Source organism: Meriones unguiculatus, chromosome 9, assembly GCF_030254825.1.
Source record: "Meriones unguiculatus strain TT.TT164.6M chromosome 9, Bangor_MerUng_6.1, whole genome shotgun sequence".
NCBI classification, from domain to species: Eukaryota; Metazoa; Chordata; class Mammalia; order Rodentia; family Muridae; genus Meriones; species Meriones unguiculatus.
The window spans coordinates 99,410,069-99,435,596 of NC_083357.1; the positions used below are offsets into that span (position 1 = coordinate 99,410,069).

Here is a 25,528-nt window from a genome sequence, read left to right on the forward strand (position 1 = left end):
GGGAGAGGGACCACTAAACTCACCAGGGTACTGCTTTCTTCCATGGCAAAGGGAGGAAAATGGAGACTTCTGTACCCATCCTGGGAGTTTCTGTCAGCTTCTGGTGGCTACAGAGACACTCCCATCACCTCTGCACCCAGATTGTTCCTAGGATCCACACCAGAAGCTGTCCTGTGGCTGTTACCACAGCAATCATTGTTAGTTGTCTGGCCATAATTACTTGTGTGTTACAGTCTATTTCCCTGCCCAAAGTGTGCTTTGAGGCAATTCCTGTCAGTTTTTGTCCAATTGGAATTTTTGCTTCATTCCCAGACATTAACAGTTCATTAACCATGGACTACAAGGTGGCCTGACAAATATGGTCTACTGCCAACAGCACCCTGTTCTCAGGGGTTCTGGGACCCTTTAACCTCTACAATTCCCCTTCTGATGAAGTAACCCTATCTGCTGTTACGAAAAGGCATGGTTAAGGTGGCACCAGTCAGGACTCTTCCAAACATTCCCAGTAAAAGAAACCTTCTCTAGGGGGTTGCATCTTTAACCACTTCGACCCTGAACTAGCTAGGCAAGAAGATATGAATTCTTAAGAAGCCAAATAAACAAGGTTCAAATAATAGGAGCAAGAAGAGTAACGCTAAATTACTAAAGAGAAATGCTAAAGAGTCTTTACTGAAGGCCTTGTGAAGGAAGGAAACCAGGACATTCAGTGCCTCCTCCTGAACCATGAGCCCCATGGCTCTGCTAGCTGATGGTAGATCCAGAAAACAAGTCCTGTCAGTTTTCATGCTGTATCCTTGACTATTTCTGGCTAATTTACACAGACAATTCTCTTCTGTGGGAATGGTTTTCCTGAGACATGAAGCTTGCCTTTACAAGTCAAACATTCACCCAACCTGAAACAAGCAAGTGTGCCTTGAGACCATGTACACATTCTTCTTACACTGTAAATTCAACACATTCAGAGCTAACTGACCCATAAGAGAGCCTTGTAATCAGCCCAGTACTTCGGATTTCCAATGACATTGAGTCCTACAAGTTTGGCTGAATGCACAGCCTTCCTTCTGTCCTGTTCCCCATTTCTCCTTTGTGAATCTTTCATGTGGTTGACTCAGAACAATGGACGTGTGTGAGAGATGTGGTGACCCCATTCGTTGAAAGCAACAAGGAATTGAAAATTCCCCTCCAACACACACCCACACAAAATATGATGGAAGCAACATCCAGGCTGATATCTGATTGAGGCTCTGTGTGCCACTGTGAGTCAGCAGGGCCAGAGAAACAATCTTCTCCCCTGTGACACTCCCGTAAACGATTAAGACGAAAGTTCCTCGTTCCTTTATGTTACCGTGTATGCTCTGCAGTTCAATAAAGGTGCCAGGCTGACCCTTAGATCAGACTATACATCACGGCTAGATTAGAGCGGCAGGGACCACACCTCTTCATAAACTGGGCTCACTCTTGGGTAAATGGCACCAAGTGTTGGTCTTTCTTCTTTTATACAGCATTACCACACTCTTCTGGGAGGAAACATGGTCCCTCCTCAGCACTTAGGGGGTCTCCCCTTCTTCCATTTCAGGAGGGAGGGGCAGTTACCATGGCCAAGGAATCTCTCTGGTCTTGCATTACAGCCTTATTTTTGCAATCTATTCCAGGCTATCGGGCAGACTCCTAAACAAGCTCTCATACTGGGAAGGGGGCCGAGTCCTCTCATGCCAGTGCTCAATCCCACCGCACCGAAGAGGACATTCTGCTTGGCTCTGAGGTCTACCATCAGGCAGTCAAAAGTGTGTTACTGATGACTGCAAACAAAGGGAAAATTAGTCTTCCTCCGAGACGAGCCTTCTAGATGCGTATCCAAGATGAACTGCCAAGTTGCTGGCCCTAAAACCATGCATACAAGCAACAACAAACAATAGGTTGTGTTGATGTGTTTATGCCTATATGTGTGTATGTAACAATAATAGTAATTGAGACAGAGGCCATAAATCTGAGAGGGAGTGGAGAATGCATGGAAGGGGTTAGAGGAAATAATGTTATTCAATTTTAATTTAAGGACAGTCAATAAAAGTGGGTTACTAAGCGCTACGTCGAGTATGGGAGACTGGTGAAGAGAAAATGCCCAACATCTCCAGACGGAAGTGTTTTTGAATCATGAACCGGTGAATATATTCATCACCCTCCTTGTCACAAAAGCCCAATCCGTGGTTTCTAGAACCAGACAACAACCACAGCTACTTCTCGCAGGCAAGCTGTCAATCACTTGGTCACCAAGTCCTTTCTTTTTCCTCCAGGCTCCTGGGCAGGCCCTCCTGGCCCATGTTAGATACCTAAACCACCGGTAAACACACAGACAGCTTAGCGCCATTCTCAGAGCCCAAAATCTGGGCTCAAGCCTGCTCCTAACCTTCCCTGAACCAGTAGCCCTTCCTCTGAGTCAAGAGAAAAAGAAGTGTGTTGGATTAGAGCCCACTTCAGTCGTCTGATAAATTCAGAGGACCTCTGCAGAGTTCTTGGCCATCTCCTGCTGTCTGTAGAAAGCACCCAGGTAAGATTTTCCTAACAACGTACACAGTTCATGCTGTTCAGAGAGCCCTCCTCAGTAAAAAATGCACATTCAAGTCAGAGGCCCAAATTCCTTTGCAATCATGAATGTTCTTTAGCTATACTTTCATGATGAATGTTTATCACAATAGAGATGGCCAAGAACTAACCATTTTTCTACTAAAACCAATAAAAAAAAATCTAGTAAGAGTTACTTTCAGAGGCCTGTAAGTAGCCCCGTAGTTCCTTTTCCAAGTATACCACCTGCTGGAATGGGTCAGGCTCTTCTGTGTGACTTCCTTCGGAAGCACAGGAAATATTCTTCTCCTTTGGCCTTCCTCCCTGCTGGATGTACACTTCTTGGAGTCCAGTCTTGGGGCACTTCATAGTCTCTCTGCTCAACTGGATAGGTGATTTACCAGAATAAGCGTCTTTCAAAAGGATCCCTGATTCCTAATTGATCTTGATGGACAAGTACCAAGTACTGACCGCCATTTTAGTCCTCTTAGACCTCCAAACTTTGGTAGTTGAATACCCAAAAAGAGAGTTTCACAAGTCCTTTAGTTTTAACTTTTGTGAGGCATTTAAACAAAGCCTGGACAAGAGCAAATTCTGTTTTTATTCAGGTTCAGTTTCACCAGTAGCTAAAAGAAGAAATTGTGGTACATTTACACAATGGAATACTACTCAGCAATTAAAAACAAGGAAATCATGAAATTTGCAGGCAAATGGTGGAATCTAAAAGAGACCATCCTGAGTGAGGTATCTCAGAAGCAGAAAGACACACAAGGTATATACTCACTCATAAGTGGATACTAGACATATATAGGATAAACATACTAAAATCTGTACACCTAGAAGCTAAGCAAGAAGGAGAACCCTGGGTAAGAATGCTCAATCATCACTCAGAAAGACAAATGGGATGGACATTGGAAGAAGGAGAAAACAGGAAACAGGACAGGAGCCTACCACAGAGGGCCTCTGAAAGACTCTACCCAGCAGTGTATCAAAGCAGATGCTGAGACTCATTGCCAAACTTTGGGCAGAGTGCAGGGAATCTTAGGAAAGAAGGGGGAGATAGAAAGACCTGGAGAGGACAGGAGCTCCACAAGGAGAACAACAGAACCAAAAAATCTGGGCCCAGGCGTGTTTTCTGAGACTGATACTCCAACCAAGGACCATGCGTGGAGATAATCTAGAATCCCTGCCCAGATGTAGCCCATGGCAGCTCAGTGTCCAAATGGGTACCCTAGTAAAGGTAACAGGGACTGTCTCTGACATGAACTTAGTAGCAGGCTCTTTGATCACCTCTCCCTGAGGGGGAAACAGCCTTACTAGGCCACAGAGGAAGACAATGCAGCCAGTCCTGATGAGACCAGATAAGCTAGGGTAAGATGGAAGGGGAGGAGGACCTCTCCTATCAGTGGACTTGGAGAAGGGCATGGGAGGAGATGAGGGAGGCAGGATGGGATTGGGAGGGAATGAGGGAAGGAACTACAGCTGGGATACAAAGTGAATAAATTATAATTAATATAAAAAATTAAAATTTAATTTAAAAGATTAGGTTTTGTCATGGACAGTCTATTGTATGTGGGGAGACGTTATGTCTTAAAAGGGAAAGTTAAGAGAAACATGTTAATCTCCTGGAGGTGTTGACAGTATGGACACCAGAGGGATATATTCCTCATCTTTCTATGCAGGTTAGAATGTTTTCATACAGAATCCTTACTGAAACACACTTCCAGAGAAAATATCACAAAGTACCCTGAGAGTCACCACATTCAAGTCAACAAATGCCACCCAAGTTAATTACAAGAGCACTTTAAATGCTTCAAAAATTAACTTGAAGAAGAGCAATGAAAACTGTTACAACCCCTTGGGAGATTTTAGTTTGCCGATTCTTATTAGGGTTCCAGACTAACCCATCCATAATCAATGATTCTGGTCCCTAAAGAAGGCACTTAAGACAAGGTATCCAATCCGTTCCTGGAGTTTATTGCCTCCCCGGGCTCAGGTTGCACAGAACAACACTGTGAGACCAACCTCAGTACCCAAGAAAGCAGGATGCTCTTACATCACCACTCCGTGCTACACCAATCCTACTGCAAAACTCTGTGCCAAGGGTCTGTCTTCCATCATACTCTCCCACTTCCAGCGGGAAGCCCCTTGCAGGTGCTCAGCTCACTACTCTCTGTGTCCCAGTGCCTTCTGCATCATGTAACCACAGCACACCTGTTGGGTGTTGATCACGATTTAGCAACTTACAGGGCTCTTGATGTGATCACTGCTTTTGGTGTGACAGCCAGCAAGCAAGAGGCCCACAAAACAAGGATCCTGGTGAAGTGCCATTTGAAAGAAGGACGGAAGAAAATAAAATACAGGTCTCGAATATATCTGGCACAGGGGTCTTTTCTGAGACTGATTCTCCAACTAAGGACCATGCATGGATATAACCTAGAACCCCTGCTCAGATGTAGCCCATGGCAGCTCAGTCTCCAAGTGGGTTCCCTAGTAAGGGGAACAGGGACTATCTCTGACATGAACTCAGTGGCTGGCTCTTTGACCTCCCTCTGCCCCAAGGGAGAAGCAGCCTTGCTAGGCCACAGAGGAGGACAATGCAGCCAGTCCTGGTGAGACCTGATAAACCACCATCAGATGAAAGGGGAGGAGGATCTCCCCTATCAGTGGACTTAGAGTGGGGCAGGGAGATAAGGGAGGGAGAGTGGGGTTGGGAGGGAAGGTGGGAGGGGACTACAGCTGGGATGCAAAGTAAATAAACTATTTATATAAAAAATAAAAATTTAATTAAAAAAATAAAAAGAAATAAATATAAATTTAAAAAAAATGCAGGTCTTTGTCCCCAACACTTTAGCAGGTAGTCAGACCAGGTCTGGTCAGGACACCTTCCAGCAACACCCAGGCGTCACTCATGCCAGAACCCTTCAGTTTCTTCAGAACCTCCTCAACCCTTCATGATGGGCAGCAGATGTCCATGAAAGGAAACTCAGGAGAAACAAGACTAACGTTCCTAGCAGGGGGATTGATCAGGCTCATTTCAGCAAGCCCAACCTCTGACACCAGAGACTGGCAGCTGTGCTAATAATCGTTTACAGAGTCCTGGTGTTTTGCGCTAAAGAACTACAGATGCTCCAAACAACAGAAGCATGGCCAAGTCCATCTCTGTCGGCATTCCGAAAAGGTTCTGTTGATTGCAACGATTCCTGTTGGCTTCCCATTGGTTCTCCCATTGTTGAATTTCCAGCCAATGCACCAGCTGAGATGGTTAATCCTCCAGTATCAAGTTCTTGACTTTCGTACCTTCAAGAAGGAAGTAAGCAGACAGCTTACTAGGAAACTTTTGCCACGTTGGAACAGTTCAAAGAAGAGAGTAAAAGCTCAAGCAGAAAAGTGGGTGCTCTGAGATCCTTGGCGGCCGCAGGATGCCAACTTAGATTCGACCTGAGTGCCACAGCTCTGTGCTCTCAGCAGGCTTCAGGGTGACAGCCAGAGGACCGTTGGCTCGTATTCCAGTTTGAAAGCTCTTGGACTGCTTTGGGGTGCTGGCCAACAGCAATCCCTGGCAGAGTGATGGTTGACAGGGGTAACAGGCGTAGCATATCTCCTGTCTCTGGCAGGTCTTGAAAGCTTGAGTTGCATATCTCTGCAAGTCTCTGAAGCAATGCACCTTAGAGATTTCAAATAGTTGCAAAGATGAATTCCCTTCTGCAGCCAAAATGCAGAGCCTTGGAGACTGAGAAGAATGAGTCTCCCAACCTGAAGCTGCAGGTGGAGTCCTGGAGGCTGGTCTGAGCCAGCTCCCTGCCTGGGCCAGAAGCCCCCCATGTCGCAAGACTCTTAACTAGTCTGCCTCCTCTCCAGACAACTTCAGAGGCATTCTTTCCCAGGAGACTGTCTGAGAGCCAAGCTCTGACCAGGTAGGGAGCCAGCTCAGAGAAGGACTCTGTCTTTAGCCTTCCTCTTCTGCAAAGAGGAGGAGCCTGTGAGGGCCACGACACAGGTCAGAACCAGGAGACTGCAGAGAGCCAGAACTGGCCTGTCTGAGCACGTGGTTCTGAAGTCTTTCTGCTCTCTCTTCCAAGGAACAATCTGTGAAGGCAGATTTTTCCAGAGTTCTCCTCTATTGCATGGAACCAGGTGGCCCCTGATGAGCCAAATCTGGGTGCATGAAAATAGGTTGCAAAACGGAGCCAATCAAGGAAAGGCTGTCAGCTCTAAGTGGGGGAGGGGGGGCAATGAGCTTACCAGAAGTTCCCCTCAGGTCTCATGTTCCATTTTCTCATGTTCCCTTGTTCTTTCTCTAAGGCTTTAGGTTGCTGTGTTGGTTGGTTTCCTTACTTGGTGTGGGGGGGGTATGTTTGTGTGTGTCTGTGTATGTGTATGTTTGGATGTTTTAAGTATGTGTATGTTGGATGTTTGCATTTTTTGAGAATTTTTTTTATTTATGTATTGACATCATTTCCACCCCTCCCTCCTCTCCTCTTCCAACTCCGGCAACAATTCCTCACAAACTCATGACTTCTCCTTTAGCTTTATTGTCACAATACACATGCATACATACCCATATAACAATGTATAATTTACAGATATGTATATATATACATATGTATCCTAATGAGTTGTTCAGGGTTACATATATGTTCATATATGTTCATGTGTTTAGGGCTGAGCATTCTCACTGGGTAATAGCAGGGATAACATCCCTGGAGGAAACTGTTGTTCCTTCTCTCAGGAGCCATCGGCTGCCTGTCACTCTTCCTTTGGGGAGAGTCTTATGAAGTGCCCGTCCATGCTGGCACACCTGCATACTGGTATGCAGGTCTTGTCTTGGCGAACACTTTGTTACTTTGTTGCCATTTCTTGGGAGCAGCCTCCCGTTACACCTTAGAGAATGGTATCTTGCAGCAGGCATCCTGGTCCTCTGGCTCTGACAGGGTTGCTACTTCTTTACACAATTGTCTCTGAGCCCTGGGTGTAGGGGTTTCATTGTAGGTAATCTGGTTAGGGCTGGGCACCCCACGCTCACCTATTCTCTGCATTTTGACCAGTCTCCATCCACTGCAAAAAGGACCACCTTTGAGGAGGAGTGAGAGCTGCTGTGCTGGGTATAAGGAAACATATTTTAACTGCACCTTGAAGTTGCAATGGCTTAGGAAAATGGCAGGAGAGGGTCCTTCTCTAAGGTTTATGACCTCTCTAGCCACTGGTGAGCGATGACTTTCACCATTCCAGGCATGAACAGTCAGGGTTTTACATCAATCCCTGAAGCTGGTTCCCTGACTGCTGGGTGGTGGGCTGTCGTTGAGAAGACCACTTAGGGATTCCTTGCCCTTGGGGTTCTGGGACCATTTCTTCTCCTGTCATATCCTTGCTATTCCCTTATGATAAACTTTCAGGAGAGAGGAACCTAGTAAAGAGAGTGTGCGTTCTTCTGATACATAGCCTCTGGCTAAGCAGTCCATCCATTTTTAATCATGAGCTAGATTTTTCTAATATCTGTGAGGAATCAGAAGATCATGGCTACTGTGCAGCCTCCACCCATCAACTCTCCATTTTTAGTGAGAGCTCAATACATCATTACAAAAGAAGTTTAAGTGAGGTCATTTGGGAAGTGTTGAAATGTTGGAAGTTTCCTGGTAAAAAACAAAAGTGAAGGGGAAGGAACTGTAGACAATGGTTGGGTATAAAGGCACACGGCCACTAAGGGCGCACAGCCAGTGACTGCTCCTGCTGTTCCCTCCTGAGCCTCAGTTGCCCTCCAGAACATCACGATGCTCAAGGTATTGTGATATTTGGTGTAGCTTGCCTAAACTGCTTTTCTGGCTTGACTCTTCCCTTCTCAGTCCATTGGTCTTTTAATAGCTATCTGCTCTGCTGTAGAAATGACATCTCAGCTTCTCTCCTAGCCTCTGAGCTGCCTAATTAGCTGTACGTTAGTTCTCACCAGTGTTTGACAAATAAGAGACAGGATCACATAGCTTACTCCTAGCAAGAAAGTAGTCGTGGTAAGTTCACAGAACCCTAGCCTGAAGCTTGGTTTTCTCTGTGTCCTCTGTGTGATGTGGGCACATTGCATCTCTGGTTATCCATTTGCTGCCGAGTTCCCTGCAGTCTCCAGCTAGGCTTTTTGAGTCAGATGGCCTCACTCACTGGCTTGGCAGTTTAGGGGGCTACGCATAGTGAGCTCACAAGGGCTCCTGACATATCGTATTAAACAGCTCCATACTCTGCTCTAATCCACGCATTAGTCACAGTATTTTACTAAGAAGATACACAAATGCCACTGTAGAGTCAAGTGCGACAGGGAGACATTTGACTTGTAGATGAAGTGTGACTCACGGTGTGGGCAGCCGTGATTATTCCCCTTATGGTCTCTCCCTTCAAGGTCAGGGGGAGGTTTGTTCTTTGGCTCACAGATCATGTTCGGCAGCATCAGTGGAGCCCACTGGTCTCACTGTCATAAATCATATAGGCATGTCCTTCTAAAGCCATCCCCACGGCCTTGGGTTCTATGCTGCTGTCCCTCACGTGTTGTTCATCCAATGTTCAACTGGTACTTGGAAATTACGTCAACAAGTTATTATTACACCTGTTCTTTTCTCTCCTTCCTTCCCTTTTATGCATGTAAAATGTTTATCAAAATATTTACCAGCAGGAAAAGCAGTATTATTGCTTTCTTCCCTCACCAGAAACATCCAATGCAGTACCCTTTTGCTATCCAGGCCATCTCCTCTTCTGCTTTCTTCTACTCCAAGCTTCCTTGTTTTCTGTCAAAGCTTTAAAAATGTAACAAATATTCCATTTATTGTCTGACTGATAAATCTGAAGACTCTAATATAAAGGGGTTACAGCTGAGGCAAGAGAATTGTCACAAGTTCACTGCCAGCCTAAGCTAGATAGTGAGTCCAGGCTAGCCAGGCCACATAGAAGACCCTGCCTCAGAAAGAAAAAGAAAGGAAAGAGAAGGAAAAGGAGGGGGAGGAAGGGAAGGGAAGAAAAGAAAGGGAAGAGAAGGGGGAAAAAGAAAGAAAGAAAAGGCTGGTGTGTAGCAAAGGTGGAAAATTTTTATATAGGCATGAGTTCTATTTCTGTGACTCTACTCTGACAGTGAGCCCAGTGTGAAAGACCTTAGACACTTCAGAATCTCTAATCTGGTAAGTTTTCTGGCTGCTATTCTTAAATGAGCAATATTTCAGTCGGAGATGGAAAGGAAGTTAGGCAATGTGTGATCATCAGATGTATAAAGGGAAACTAATGAATAGTTCAAAAGAACTCAGTGCTTACAACTAAAGAAGATAAACAAGAAAGAGGACTCGGGGTAAGATGGCCAATTTTCACTTAGAAAGACAAATGGGATGGACATTGGAGTTAGGAGAAAACAAGTAACAGACAGGAGCCTACCACAGAGGGCCTCTGAAAGACTCTGCCTAACAGTGTATTAAAGCAGATATTAAGACTCATAACCAAACCTTCAGTAAAGTGCAGAGAATCATATGAAAGAAGGGGGAGTTAGTAATACCTGGAGAGTACAGGAGCTCCATAAGAACCAAATATATCTGGGCACAGGGGTCTTTCATGAGACTGTTTCTCCAACCAAGGACCATATATGGATATAATCTAGAACCCCTGCTCAGATATAGTCCATGGTAGCTCAGTGTCCAAGTGGGTTCTCTAGTAAGGGGAACAGGGACTATTTCTGACATGAACTCAATGGCGAGCTCTTGCACTACCCCCCCTCACAAGGGAAGAGCAGCCTTGCTAGGCCACAGAAGGGGATATTGCAGCCAGTCCTGAAGAGACTTGATAAGCTAGGGTCAGATGGAAGGGGAAGAGGTCCTCCCCTGTTAGTGGACTTGGAAAGGGGCAGGGAGAAGATGAGGAAGGGAGGGAGGGTGGGATTGGGAAGGAATGAGGAAGGGGGCTACGGCTGGGATACAAAGTAAATAACCTGTGATTAATATAAAAAATAAAATTTTTAAAAAAGGCAAAAAAACTCAGTGCTAATCACGTGGTGAGATGCCCCTTCTAGTTGGCTATTTTTTGAATATATTTTCCTGTGAAGGCACAAAGAAACAAAGGTATCACCTGTGCGCTGAAGAGCTTGGTATTTAAAGGAATTGCAAAGTCTTCTGCTACCGCTTAAGATACATGAATCATCCTGCCCTGGAGGGGGGTGAGGGTTGTATCTGGTTTGTGAGTAGAGGCAGAATACCTTCTACAAGCAGTGGTCATGACCCGCAATGTCCTTCCATCCCCCACCCTCGGTCTAGGCTTCCCTTCACTGTCATGCTCGGTTGCCATCATGTGCTGAGCCGCCTGTGTTATCACTGTGACTGGGCAAAGTTCCACATCCTCACACCTGATGTGGGTGCCTAGTTCATATCGCTTTTTAGGAAAGAAACTCAATTACGTCCCTCAGGTTTCTTCTCACGGAGCAAAACTCTTTACCTGAAGGTCTTAAAAGAAGCGAGTGGACACAGAGAGGGGTGCGCTGTTTTAACCTTTTTCTCTTTGAAGTCTGTCACAGAAAGCTTTGCGAGAATGATTCACGGCTTGAAGGTGGACCACCTGACAGACAGTGTCATTCAGAGAAGCAAGAGAATGATCCTGGATTCTCTGGGCGTCGGTTTCCTGGGAACAGGCACTGAAGTGTTCCAGAAAGTCTTGCAATATAGTAAAGTAAGAAGTCCAAAGCCTGTTTTCAAGATTAAAACAAGCGCGTGCACAGGTGTGCTCCGGAAGTCTGCCTTTGGCGAACTTACTCCGCTTAGTCTGATTGCATTTGATGTGTGCGGCATCGTTCCGTACACAGTTCCTCTGGCTCATCATCTTACTTTAGACTCCATTCCTATCCATTACTAATTCAGTCTTAACACCATTCATTGGCAATATCTCACAGCTATCTACTTGTACGACTAAATGTACATTTCAACCTGAAAATCTTAGAAGTGAAAACTTAGCACAGGCAGCTTTCTCTAGAGAAAAGTCTACTCGAGTGCAGAAAAGTCTACTCGAGTGCAGAAAAGTCTACTCGAGTGCCCTGAGCAGAAAGTAGGCATGTCCTTGGCAGATACAGCAGCCACCCTCAACAGGATGCCCTTGGTGTGGACAGCGTGTCTGCCCCATCCCATCTCCCACCCTCCAAGACTTACCCCAAGATCAAATAAGAGTGGATTCAGACTCACTTGCATGAGCTTCTAGAGTGTGACTTGGGGATGAGCAGATCTCTGTCCTCTCCCTGACAAGACCAGTGTTGTCTATTCCTTGTCAAGGAAGAGCGGCCTCCCGCCAGCCGGGCTGGCCTCACAGGAGTTGGGCGAGGCCTGATGCAGTGCCTCCAGGATGAGGAGCAACTCTTGAGATGCCAACTCTGAACATGGCTGCACTAATGGATTTTCTTCTGTTCCAGATCTACAGTTCCAATACTTCCAGCACCGTTTGGGGGCGACCAGACTTCTGGCTCCCACCCACATATGCTGCTTTTGTTAATGGTGTCGCTGTAAGGAAGTTTACCCATCTTTTCTTGAATTAAATCGGTATGACGCCAGAGGCAGGAAAATGATTTCCAAATGAGGTCACTGAGGTTCAGAGATCTGGAGTGGCCTGCCCCTTCTCCTCGTTTCATGTTTCTACAATAAAGTGGTACTTTTCCCCAAAATTTACAAATTAGAAGGAATGAAAGGGTCTAGATTAAAAATACTGTAAAGTATTTAAATTCTGGACCTTGGATGGATATAGCAAAAAAAAAAGTATGATGTATATGTAATCTAATATCCAAACATAATGCCTTCTTGAGTCCTACTGTCTTGGGTCCCAGTCTCTGTTTAGTCATCAGGTATTTATTCAGAAAGAAACAATGGCTGCAGAGGATCTCCAGTTTCTCAATGAAACATCAGAACTTTTAATCTGATAGATAATTTTCATGTTATTTCCTGCGTGTCAGAGAAAGCCCAGAGGACATAATACAGATATAAGCATGTTAGGATTCTAGAGATAGAGTAACCAGCTTGTGGGGACAGCTCTGACCTCTGGTGGATCTAAACCCACTGGCATGTCCTGCAGGCAGTAAGAAACACACCAGCCACAGCAGGTAGACATGAAAATCTGTGTTTAAATGAACTTCTGGTTATTACTGATTCATATATGGAAGAAATAAATGGCTGGGATTAAAAAGGACAGAACCGTAGGACGTAGGCTACTCACTTTAAAATACAGCTCCATAGTTAATGTAGCTTTGAGCCCTCTTTGCTGTTCCTGCAACTTTGATAAAACTTTTAAATTACTTGATGACGGATACACAAAAATATATGGTCCGATACATAACAAGTGATATTAAGTTTTTAGTGCCACTTGTTTAAAAGGTGGAGGGAGAAGGAAAGGGCAGCATTGTGAGGAAGAGTATAGATCTTCCCAGGAGCTCGTGGGTGGGGCTCAGCATCCTCCAGGAAATCACTAGCTACTCTCCAAGGTCCTGCCTTCCTCTGACAAAGGAGCAGGGCAACTATCATGAAGCAGACTGGGTTGGGAGGAGGGGAGGATCTGGCAGGAGTTGAGGGAGGGAAAACCATGATCAAAGGATATTCTATGAATTTTTTTCAACAAAAATAAATACTTTTTTAAAAGAAAAAATAATCACGGTCAGTTTTTAGGATGTAAAATTTCAGATAACAGGGTCCCCCCAGTCTCTCAAGATCATGGCTAAATTAAAAGCCAGTCCAACAGGCAGCGCATTTAAGGGCTTTTTTGAGGGCATTTGCTTTTTGTGTCTGTTCGTACAGGTTCACTCCATGGATTTCGACGACACATGGCACCCTGCCACCCACCCTTCTGGAGCCGTCCTACCTGTCCTCACAGCCTTATCAGAAGCCCTGCCTGAGACGCCAAAGGCTTCTGGCCTTGACCTGCTGCTGGCATTCAATGTTGGTATTGAAGTACAAGGGCGACTGCTGCACTTCTCCGAGGAAGCCAAGGACATACCAAAGAGGTACGGAGACTGTGCCCATCAAGGAGAGCCACACTGCCCTCTGTCGGTCAGGAGCTGGCTGTGCAGCGCTGTCTGGATTACAGGCTGGCTCTGGAAAACCGTTACCCTTGCAGCCGCAAACAACACCATTCTTAGCCGTAGAACAAGCCTTATGTCACCAGTGTGGTGGTGCATGCTAGTACAAACAAACAAACAAAAAACAAAACAAACAAACAAAAAAGAACAAGTCCTATGTCTATATAGGAAGCTGGGACCTGGAATTGATTTTTGAAAACTTCCCTTGGGCTTATAAAGCCAACTTAGCTGCAAAAACCAGGAGATAACTTGGAGGCCTGTCAGTCTAAGGTGATTCCTATCGCCTGCATCCTGGGTATCGCTGGATGCCCCTCAAGCTGGAGTTACAGGCAGCTGTGAGTTGTAAGTCTTGGAACCCAACTTGGGGCCTCTGCAAGAACAATACATGCTCTTAAGTGTTGGACCATCTCTCCAGCCCCATAATTTTATAATTGCATTTTTATTCTCTGAAAGTTCCATAATTTATCCGTTGTGTGTTGATCATGTCCTCGGTCCGATCCTCCCGCCTCATTGTGTCCTCCCACTTCATCTTCCTCTCAGATGAATACCCTCTTTTTAATTTTTCCCTTTAGTAACCCTGAGTCCATTAGTGCTGCTCCCATACACACCAGGTGTGTGACTATCTGTGAGGGCGCGAGCAACCGACCAACAGGCACATCCTGGAAGGAGAGCGAGTCTCCGTCCCTCAGAAGTCATCAATGTTTCTCCTGGAGGGTGGGGTCTCCTCCTCTGGCTTGATCTTGTGCAGGTCTTGTGAGAGAACCCCAGCTACTGTGAACAGCTGGAACTTGGTATATATGGGTAACCCATCAACAGCTGAGCACTGGGAATGCAGACTGAAGAACAGCCAACCCTCAGAAGGAGCAGGGCTGACTTTTCCAGATGTTGTAATCAGAAAGAATGCAGCCATCTTTCAGCTGCTTGGGGGGAGATGCCCTCCTTGTCCTGGATCTTGGCCTTCATGAAGATCTGCATGCCACCCCTCAGGCAGAGGACAGGTGCAGGGTCGACTCCTTCTGGATGTTGTAATCAGAAAGGGTGCGGCCATCTTCCAGCTGTTTGCCGGCAAAGCTAGGCCTCTGCTGGCCCAGTGGGATGCCTTCCTTATCCTAGATCTTGGCCTTCACATTCTCAATGGTGTCACTGGGCTCCACCTCCAGTGGAAAGATGGCCGCACCTGGTCTCCACCTGAGGGGCGGCATGCAGATCTTCGTGAAGACCCTGACTGGCAAGACCATCACCTTGGAGGTGGATCACCTTGGAGGTGGAGCCCAGTGACACCATTGAGAATGTGAAGGCCAAGATCCAGGATAAGGAAGATATCCCACTGGACCAGCAGAGGCCCAGCTTTGCCGGAAAACAGCTGGAAGATGGCCGCACCCTTTCTGATTACAACATCCAGATTTCAACATCAGTTGAATTTCTTTCCTTTGCCTTTCAGGTTTCATCCTCCCTCTGTGGTGGGGACTTTGGGAAGTGCTGCTGCCGCATCCAAGTTTTTAGGGCTCAGCTTGACAAAGTGCCGAGAGGCCCTGGCTATTGCTGTTTCTCATGCTGGGGCACCCATAGCAAATGCTGCCACTCAGACCAAGCCCCTTCACATTGGCAATGCAGCCAAGCATGGGATGGAAGCCACATTTCTGGCAATGATGGGTCTCCAAGGCAACAAGAAGATCTTAGACCTAGGGTCAGGGTTTGGTGCCTTCTATGCCAACTACTCCCCCAAAGACCTTCCAAGCCTGGATTCTCATATCTGGCTGCTGGATCAGCAGGATGTAGCCTTCAAGAGCTTCCCGGCCCACCTGGCTACCCACTGGGTGGCAGATGGAGCTGCGGCTGTGAGAAAACACCTTGTGACTTCAGAAGGAACCCTGCTTCCTGCTGACCACATCGAGAGAATTGTGCTCAGGGTCCCTGATGTCCAGTATGTAAACAGGCCCTTCCCAGACTCAGAGCATGAAGCCCGCCATTCCTTCCAGTATGTGGCCTGTGCCATGCTGCTCGATGGTAGCGTCACTGTGCCATCCTTCCAGAGCCAGCACATCAACAGGCCTCAGGTGAGAGAGCTGCTCGAGAAGGTGGTGCTGGAGCACCCTCCTGACAACCTGCCAAGCTTCAACACACTGTACTGTGAAATGAGCATCACTCTAAAGGATGGAACCACCTTCACCGAGCGCTCCGACACCTTCTACGGTCACTGGAGGAAACCGCTGAGCCAGGAGGACCTGCAGAAGAAGTTCCGCACCAATGCCTCAAAGGTTCTCTGCAGGGACACAGTGGAAAGCCTTTTGAAGGTGGTCGAAAGTCTAGAAGACCTAGAAGACTGCTCCATGTTAACCACACTTCTGAGAGGACCCTATGCCCAAGAGGAGGTCTCAAAACTCTCCGGCATGGTCTCCTTCCATCGCACAACCCTGCCCATCTGAACAACTTAGCACTAGAAGAGATACAACATTTGCTTTATTGCTCCATCTTCTCCAGCAATGAGAGAGCAAGGTAGAGAGTCCAGAAACAGAGATAACTGTATTTGAAAGGAGTCCTGTAAGTCTGATAGGACCATTTCTACTACCTTCAAGATAATATTCAAGAAACAAGATCTGCTGTGTATTCGAAAGGGTAAAGTCTAAAGCACCTGTGGTCCACTTTTAATCTTCTCTGAGGAATTATTTATTAACTCTGGGAACTTCACAGGTGTAGAGGAAGTTGAACCTGTGTGCTTCTGGCTGTAGGTGGAGCAGCAAGCGTGGTCTGGCCACAGCAGATCCAGAGAGGGTGGGAACTGTCTCACTGTCTCACTGTCTCACCCTCCTCTCTGAAATGGCTGATTGGAGGCAGCAACTGCTGCCTCTTTTTTTTTTTTTTTTTTTTTTTTTTACCGTACATAGCCCTGGATATGTAGCCAAGAACCCTCTGCTTCAGCTTCTCTTCTGCAGAGATAAGGCAGTCTAGGATGGAGTAGGGAAGCAGTTTGGCTTAGGACCCATGCTTTTATTCTTTATGATAGATGGTCTGTTAGCTCAAAAAATTATTGTGAGAAAATACGACAATTCAGAGGCACAATAAAAAAAATCAAAAGTGTAAAGATATAACTGTGTGAGTAATGAAAACATCGACTATAAAAGATACAGAGGTCACATTAGCAATCATGGTGAACGTTTTCTGAATTCCTGGTGTTTTCAAGAAAAGAACAAGTCTTAGCTCCCTGTGTTGACTTGTAAGCATTTACATGGAAATGTGTTGGGTGACCATTTGAGAACTTCAACAGAACATATCAGTTCCCAGTTCATATAACTAGAAAGAAACCAAAAAAACAAAAAACGATAATACAAAGGAAGAAGAGACAAGAAGTAAAAAGATGTGTATTTAAAAAAATCAATCAAACAAGATGTTTGGAAATCATCATATAAAATTATAGAATACTGGGAATATCTATAATTCAAAATACAAACAAACAAAAACAAGAAATGCTCTAGCTAGGTAGAACCAAGATTGTTAGACCATGCTTTTAAAAAATGCTTAGCAGTTTTATTGATGTTTTATTAATCACCCACTTGAAGTGTACAGTTCAAAGACATTTAGTAAATTTGTGTTAACATTGCCATAATTGAGTTTTGGAATACCACTATTACTGCTAAAAATTCCTTCGTATCTATTTGATATAAGTCCCCATGCCCACCTCCAATATATAGCCCAATGTGAGCTTTTAAAATATTGTTTTGTCTTTTCAACCCATCTCACACAGAGACCTACAATAGATAGTCACATATGCTTGGCTTCCGTTACTTAAATCTTCCATTTGGGTTCAGTAATTTATTCCCTTCATTGCTGGGTGTCATTCTAAGGTCTATGGTAACTTGTATGGGAGACCTCCTCAGGTACTGTGGATAAATGCTAGCCTGTTATTCAATTAGCAATGATAGTGAGGACTTAATACACACCGAGGGATGTACCTAGTACAGGTAGATGGTAGGACAACCAATGAAACAGGTCTCCAGTCCTCAAGAGCTTGCAATCTAATGTGACTGGACAAGAAGCACCTCTGTGCCTGCTCTTGCCACCTCTGTGCCTGCTCTTGCCGTTTTCCTGTCCTGGTGTGGGTGTCAACTTCTGAGAACTAAGTTGTGTTCTCAGGGTCCAAAGCAGGACAGCAGTCCACATCACATGAGAGTCTTCTCCTTTCAGATCCCCAGTATCCACGGGAAAAGCCAGGCATGCTGGCCTGCACAGGTCACCCCAGCCCTGGGGAGTCTGAGATGGCAGGATGCTGGGAGCTCACAGGCCAGCCAGTTTAGCCACAGCACTGACCTGCAGGTTCAGTGAAATATCCTGCCTCAAAAATAAGGTAAAGAACAATAGGTGAAGTCCCAGGACTTGAATAGTTGATGGAAAGTAAGAATTCGGTGTGTTTGTGGAACAGTTGAGTGTTTTACAAGCAACTGGCCCAGTGCCTACTATACTCTTTGGCACCAACTGCTTCTAGCTCTATAGCACATGGAAACAATGTATGATACATAACCTCTAAAACGCCATGGCTTTATGTGACCACAAAGAACACAAGAGAACTAAAATTAGCTCAGCCTTCTAGCTCACTCGTAAGTGCAAAAGGTTACATCCCTGCTCACATGAATCCTCCCTGCTTTTTATTGGCGCTCCTGTCACAAAGCAAGCGGCAGGTACTTCCGATGCCGAGGCAGGAGCCTCCCCGGAGGTTCAAGGGAAAGTCGGGAGGATCCAGGAGCCCATCTGCTTGAAATGTGGCACGACAGTGTTGCTTTTCTTTTAAAAAGTGAAAATTCAAAACGAAGTGTGCTCACTCGAAGAAGTCATGGACGGAATAGTTGAATGCTGCTTCCCCAGGTATGGCGGAGCTCAGGCTTGAAGTTCCTACCAAGCCGTGGCCTATGCGGTTCATTTGGTCAGAGCCAAAATATTTTTACTTGGACAAGTTCTTCTAATTATCTCCTCTGAACGTGCTGTAAACACCCACTTCCTTCCTGTCTCCCTAGAAACATTACCAAAGGGCCAGGCTGCGAACATACAAGTCAGCGCCATGTTGCTGGTAGCGTCCCTCTGAGGCTTACTTACATCCTGGATTCCCCCAGGATCTTTGACCTATCAGAAGGGAGCAGCGGGAGTAGGAGCAAAGGGCTCTTGGGCATCTGACAGTGTGGTGGAGAGGAGGGTTAAAATCTCCAAGGAAGCTCACAGACCCTGCACATGTCAAAAACAAACAAACAAACAAACAGTACTAACAAAGCTTTCATTTAGATACCCAGCTAAATAGGCAAACGAAGAGTGAATCTACAAACATCAATAGGAAATAGTTAAAGCAACCACGATTTACTATGGAGTTACTACACTGAATTTATTTTCTTTCAGAGAAAGCCAATGTACTTTGAAAGAATACACCAGTTCTTACCACCTTACAAACACAGTTCATTGCCATCCCCACCGCCACCCCTGAGGCCAGTCACTAGGCTCATCATAGTCTAGCTTTGTAATAAAAGCTAATGTGTCACGCTGTCAGAATAGCAGTGATGTTTATATGTGGGAGGGAGGAAGAGAGAAAGTAGGGCAAAGCTTCTCACCTCTCAGGAAATGCAACCTCTGCTTCCCTGTGTGTCATGGCCCGGACTGCTGAGGCTTCAAAAGCAGGACGTGTACAGCTGCCAGGCCAGGCCAGGCCAGGCCAGATGCAACCACTGAGGGGTTTCCTGGTACCCAGGAAGGAGTGGAGGCCTCTTCCCAGGACTGTAAACAGTGCAGCCCTTATCAGCTAATGGTCTTCTAGGCCGCCCACCTGAAAAGACAGGAGGAGCCAGGCAAGCTGAGGAGAATTTAGACCTGATTTTTTGGCAAAAGCTGAGGGGATGTGATGGGATTGCTGCATCGGATACACATGTTGAATTGTCACACTGTGCTCCGTAAATACGTAGAGCTAAAATAGTAAGAACTGGAGTAGGCTGGAGAGACGACTCAGCAGCTAATAGCACTTGTTACTCTTCCAGATGGCCTGAGTACAAAAAATTCCCAGTATCCACATGGTAGCCTACAGCTGTCTGTAACTCCAGTTCCAGAAGATCCAACCCCCTCTTCTGGAGTCCTTAGACACTAAGCACATACGTGATACACAGCCACACATGTGATGCAGGCAAAACATCCATACTCATAATTTCACTTTTGAAAAAGAATCAGAGTATGGTCAGTAACATGATCGGAATCTTTAATTGTCTTCTTCAGCTGACAATGACTTTGAATTAATCAATTCCCTTCCATTTTTAAAAGTCAATATGCACTAGGCCTCAACCCTGCACAAAGAAGGAAGGAATGAAGGCAGTGAAGGAATGAAGAGAGTGGGAGAGCTGAGCTTCCCCATTCAAGGGCACAAAAACTTGATTATCAAATACCAAATGGTCAGCCCTGAAAACATACATGCATGTAACATTATACAGACTGAGCAGGTTACACTTACGGATAAATATGTATATACATGTGCATATATGGATGCAATAACAATTAGCAGAAAAAGAGACCATGAATTTGAAGGAGAGTGGGGAGGAAGGGTTTGAAGGAAGGAAAGGTAAAGGAGATGTGTAAGTACATTATAATCTCAAAATTAAAAGTCAATGGAGCAACTTATAACTGACAGATTTGAGGAGAGCTCCTTTGATAAAGGTGATACATAATAAATGACAGGAGACCCTTGGGATTGTCATGGCTTCAGTGGAGCTCCAGGAATGCCAAGTGGACCCCACAGATGTAAACTTTTATAACCTAAGAATAAAAATAGCCAGGTGCAGTGGCACGCGCCCGTAATCCCGGCACTTCTGCAGAGTCCCTAGTGTTCAGACCACATTCGAAGTTCAAGGAAGCTGGAGTCTGGCTCGAGGAGAGTATGGCGATGGCTGCAGTTGACCCCTTCACTCAGGAAAAAGGAGGGTAGGCAGGTGGGCTCTGCTTCTTCCTCAGACCCTGGGCTGCCCATCCTGAGGGTGTTCTTCTCTGGAAATGCCCACAGAGAGGTGTATCTCCCAGATGTTTCTAAAAGTTGACAAGACCAATTACCACAGAATGAATTCCAATTCTCATTATGAGATATATCCGGAGTGTCTTAAAATTGTAAGAATTAGACTCTACTGTAACTTTTAAATTCTTTATTTTGGAAGAGAAAGATAAAGGTATAACCACAGGGCAGGGTGTGGCAGTACACTCCTTAAACCCCAGCACTCTAGAGGAAGAGGCAGGTGGATCTCTGTGAGTTCAAGGCCAGCTTCAGCTACATCGTGAGTTCCAGGCCAGCCAGCACTACACAGTAGTTCTGTCACAAATAAAGAAAATAAGTAAATAAGTCAAAAATATGAAACACTTATAAATCTATCTTTTATTTGAGGAAGTGACATCGTTGATCAAAAACTGATGCTTGCAATGAAAGGGTCCCCAAAACGCAAACTCTCCATGTGGTCTCCAAAGCCTCTGGGCTTCAAAGCGTGGCCTTTATCTCACCACCACCATGTACCCCTGAAAGAATCTGCAGGTGACAGCATGCACCCTGTCAAGTTTTGGAAAGCAAAAGTGTGTCAGCTGGAGCGCTGGGGAATCCCCTGGGTGCTTTGAAAAGCATTAAGCATTATTACTGATTTCCATCCAAGAAAGTTTGCCGCAACTGGCCTCAGGTGTGGGCCAGGCACTTTTTTGTTTTTGTTGTCTTGTTTTTGTTTTGTTTGTTTTGTTTTTAAAGCACTCCAGTTGGTTTTCAGGAGCAGCAAAGTCAGAGTACCACAGATCTGTGCTAGATAGACACAAAATGTTTCAAGACGTCAGGGGCACATGCAGCCCTTTCCAGAAGTTAGTGAGCATCCATTAAAATGAGTATTTCACCTCACAGCTTTAGGCTAACTCACCAGGTACACCGACAGCAGCGGGACAGGGAAGTGAAAGTCTGCCAGATCTCAGGCATGTGTCCCCAAGGCTATCCCTGCACTTTCCTCCCACACATGTCTCTCCTCCTCTGCTGGCCTCTCTCATGAATCTGCTTGGCTTTGGGAGCAAATGCCTTCATCCTCAAAATGAGAAGTAAAGGCAAATGGTGTCTCTGCATGGATTAAAAACAAAACAAACCAGTAAACCAAGCAGAAACATGAAATAATTTCTGAATGTCTCCCAGCCACTCCAGCTGTAAATATCCCAACACAGCCACAGGATAGAAAGTGGGGGTGCCCTCCAGAGGGAGAAAATAAGAGCTATACAGAAAGAGACTAGGCAATCACAAAAGGCTGGGTTTTACAGAGAGAGCCATACATAGTTAGGTCTGCTTTGTAGATAATTGTTTATTTTTTTTAATTAATATATAATTCACACACACACACCCGTATACCTCATCTGCGCTCTCTTAAATTCAGGGCCTCTTTTTCTTTAATTATTACATGCACACACACACACCTAAATATATAACTATAATCTGCTCAGGCTGTATAATATTACTCATAAGTATACAGACTTCAGGGCTGATTACTTGGTAGTGGATAACCAATCAGCGTGCTTTACCTCAGAGCAGACCGTTTCCCCTGCTCTCGGCATGCATTCCCTAGTTACCCGAAGTTCCTTGTCTGAGAGCCTCCCCCTTCCACCTTCACCTGCCTATCAGTGTTGTTCTTGTTCAGTCTTGTTTCAACAGCCTTGTTGTTAAGACTTCATGGGTGTGGCCTCCCCTTCCTTCTCAGGAGATGCGCTCTCACAGCAGAGGTCCTGACCCTCTGGCTGTTAAGAGTGTTTCCACCCCCTCTTCCATGATGTTCTCTGGGCCAGAAGTATGAGGTGTCAGTGTGGTAGATGGATCCGTCGGAACTGGCCACCACACGGCCGCTTGTTCTCTGTATTTTGATCGGTTGTGGTTTTCTCCAGCTATTGCAGAGACGTTTCTTCGGTGAGGACTGAGGGCTGTCCTTATCTGTGGATGTAGGGATAAGTATTAACAACATAATTAGGAGTTTTGCACTTACACTGAGCAATTAAAAACAGACTCACACTGGTACATGCACACTCCCTTGTGATAGATTAATCCTAAGGAAATTGACGAAGGTGCTACAACATAAGTGAACAAGACACAGGCTCGGAGAAAGAAGCGAGACACAAAAGAAGATACAGTGTGTGGCTCTGCTTATGAGTTACGCAGAAGAGGCAAATGCACGGAGAAAGCAGAGTAGATGTCACCGGAAGCTGACACGAGAGGAGAAGACAAAGTCACTGTCTAATGAATGCGGTTTCATTTACAGGAGATGAAAACATTCTGGAGCTGGATGACGGAGATGTTGGGGCTGCATAGCTATCCCACTGGCTCTGACACACGCAAAGCAGTTACAGCGGTTTATGCTATGTGTATTTCACCAAAAAATAAATAGAAGGAAGAGGAAGAAAAGAAAGAAAAGGAAAGGAAAGAAAGGAAAAGAAAAGAAAAGAAAACGGCACTAGCAGAGAGGAGACAGTGTGTTAGAGGCTGCTGAGGGTGAAATACGGGCTGGTTTCTCTCCTGTTTGGCCGTTGATAACCGTGGACCCTTCTTCCTTTCTGAAGCTCAGCTCTCAGGGGGACTGGGCAGTGGGCCAAGTGTTGGCTACAGTCAACAAGACAAAGCAGAGCAAAATAAAAGACGTGCCCCGCCCCCGCCCATTTTAGGAACCAGCGGCCCTGCTCATAGTCCAGCCTCCCTAGATGCACTACTTGGGCTACTTGTTCTTGCAAGCCACCGAGGCCAGGAAGGAGCCAGGCTGCAGCAGGTCTCACAGCCTGGCTCTGCAGTAGGGCGCGCGCCCCCTGGCGGCGGCTGTAGGGGCCGGCGCTCTCCAATTCTGCTCAACAAATACCAGGTGAACCCTGCGGGCCCTGTCATTTCCTCTTCCCTGGTAGAGAGCGACAGAGAAGCATAAACTAGTTTTTAATAACTTGGCGTGGGCTGGGGAGGGTTATCTCGAAAAGAACTGGCAAAGAAAGTAAGTGGATTCTCGTCTTTGTAGGATTAGTGGATAGGAACTTCCTAGAAACAGTGCAAAAAAGAATGTCAGTATTGACACCATCTTTTTTTTTTTCAGTTTTTTTTTTGTTTTGTTTTCACACAATAAAATTTTGAACTTCTCGAGTTCCAGCGGTGAAACTCGAAGTTTTTTTTTTTCGTTTATATATTTATTTTAATCACTGGTGCTTTTAATTTCTGCATCAGATTTCTCTAAGAAACACAAAGGCACACAAAGATTATTCAGTGGGTAGGAAAATTGCTGACCACTGGGAAGAGCTCCAGGCACCCACACTGAGCCATTCATAACCGTTTGTAATCCAGCTCCAGGGGATCAGATGCCCTCTTCTGGTATCCACAGGTACCTGCACCCATGTAGACTATATACACACAGATAAACATACACATTTAAATAAGGTAGAAACGATTCTTCAGGAACATTCCTTTCATGTTTTCCTTCCTCCTTGATTAACCAACTGTTTTAATGACTAGCCCTTCTTCAGTCCACATAAGCCTGGGAGCTCAGGAAAATGCTGGCTTCCTATCTACTTGATTTGAATGCTGCCAAATGTTCAGTCCTTTTGTCATTGCTATATTTCTGTTTGGATAGACTCTCTAAAATTTGGACACTGATTGAATATTCATGTCATAATTAAAACAGGAACAATTGTATCATCTCATCTCATCTGCTACTTTCATTACAAGAAAAATTTTGGTTGTGAGCTTAGTTTCAAACTTTTTAAATTATTTTTATTTTTATTAATTATGGTTTATTCACTTTGTATCCCCCCCGTACCACCCTTCCTCCCCCCCTCCCAATCCCACCTTTCCTCCCTCTTTCCCATCCATGCCCCTCCCCCAGCCCACTGATAAGGGAGGTCCTCCTCCCCTTCCCTCTGATCCTAGTCTATCAGGTCTCATCAGGATTGGCTACATTGTCTTCCTCTATGGCCTGGTAAGGCTGCTCCCATCTGCTCAACCATGTTTGCAGCAGCTTTATTTGTAATAGCCAGAAGCTGGAAACAGCCCAGATGCCCCTCAGTTGAGAAATGGATACAGAAATTGTGGTACATCTACACAATGGAATATTGCTCAGCAATAAAAAAACAAGGAACTCACGAAATTTGCAGGCAAATGGTAGGGATTAGAGAAGATCATCCTGAATGAGGTATCCCAGAAGCAGAAAGACACATAGGATATATACTCACTCATAAGTGGATGTTAGACATATAATTAGGATAAACATACTAAAATCTGTACACCTAAGAAAGCTAATCAAGAAGGAGGACTCTGACTAAGATGCTCAATCCCCATTCAGAAAGGCAAAGAGGATGGACATCGGAGGAGGGAGAAAACAGGGAACAGGACAGGAGCCTACCACAGAGGGTCTCTGAAAGGCTCTATCCTGCAGGGCATCAAGGCAGATGTTGAGACTCATAGCCAAACTTTGGGCAGAGTGCAGGGAATCTTATGAAAGAAGGGGGGATAGTAAGACCTGGAGGGGACAGGAGCTCTACAAGGAGAGCAACAGATCCAAAAAGTCTTGAAGTATTTTTAACCAAGAAACTGAGTCTCTGCTTCACCAGCCTCAGAACTGGAGGGCAAAGAGTGCCTTAGGGATCTTATAGCAGTCCCATATCTTTATGGAGCCTGGACTCTAACTAAGGGTCGTGAACGGGTAGTATGGGCTAGCATGCAGTTAAGCTCCATATTTGTATTTTTTGTCTCATGGTGTAGAAATCCAGAGCTCAGTTTTCTTATATGACCACAGGAAAGATTTACATTTGTTTTGTTTTGGTTGGTTGGTTGGGTTTTTGTTTGTTTGTTTGTTTGTTTGTTTGTTTGCTTTATGTTTTGTTTGGCTAGAACAGCCGTGTTTCTCCCATCCACAAGATAGTTGAAAG

The 25,528-nt window shown here is 45.4% G+C and overlaps 1 protein-coding gene across 5 annotated transcripts; it reads left to right on the top strand.

The window, feature by feature from the left end:
• The first annotated feature begins 8,245 nt into the window (after positions 1–8,245).
• Acod1 (aconitate decarboxylase 1) lies at positions 8,246–17,188 on the top strand. Of its 5 annotated transcripts, XM_021641241.2 has the most exons (5): positions 8,246–8,339; positions 11,077–11,238; positions 11,969–12,058; positions 13,338–13,543; positions 15,060–17,188. In XM_021641241.2, exons 1-5 carry the CDS (start codon positions 8,331–8,333, stop codon positions 16,042–16,044), a joined length of 1,452 nt encoding a protein of 483 aa, XP_021496916.1. In that variant the 5' UTR covers positions 8,246–8,330; the 3' UTR covers positions 16,045–17,188. The 5 variants fall into 5 exon arrangements, with proteins under 5 accessions (XP_021496916.1, XP_021496918.1, XP_021496920.1 ...); XM_021641243.2 differs by lacking the exon at positions 11,969–12,058; XM_021641245.2 differs by lacking the exon at positions 8,246–8,339 and having other exon boundaries at positions 11,194–11,287; positions 11,969–12,095.
• Positions 17,189–25,528: the final 8,340 nt, after the last annotated feature.

Bases quoted from the DNA above. Each gene is read 5' to 3' on its own strand.
- Acod1 (XM_021641241.2), top strand. The intron at 11,239-11,968 runs GTAAGAAGTCCA...CTTCTGTTCCAG, and splicing joins AAGTCTTGCAATATAGTAAA to ATCTACAGTTCCAATACTTC. The intron at 12,059-13,337 runs GTAAGGAAGTTT...CTGTTCGTACAG, and splicing joins CTTTTGTTAATGGTGTCGCT to GTTCACTCCATGGATTTCGA.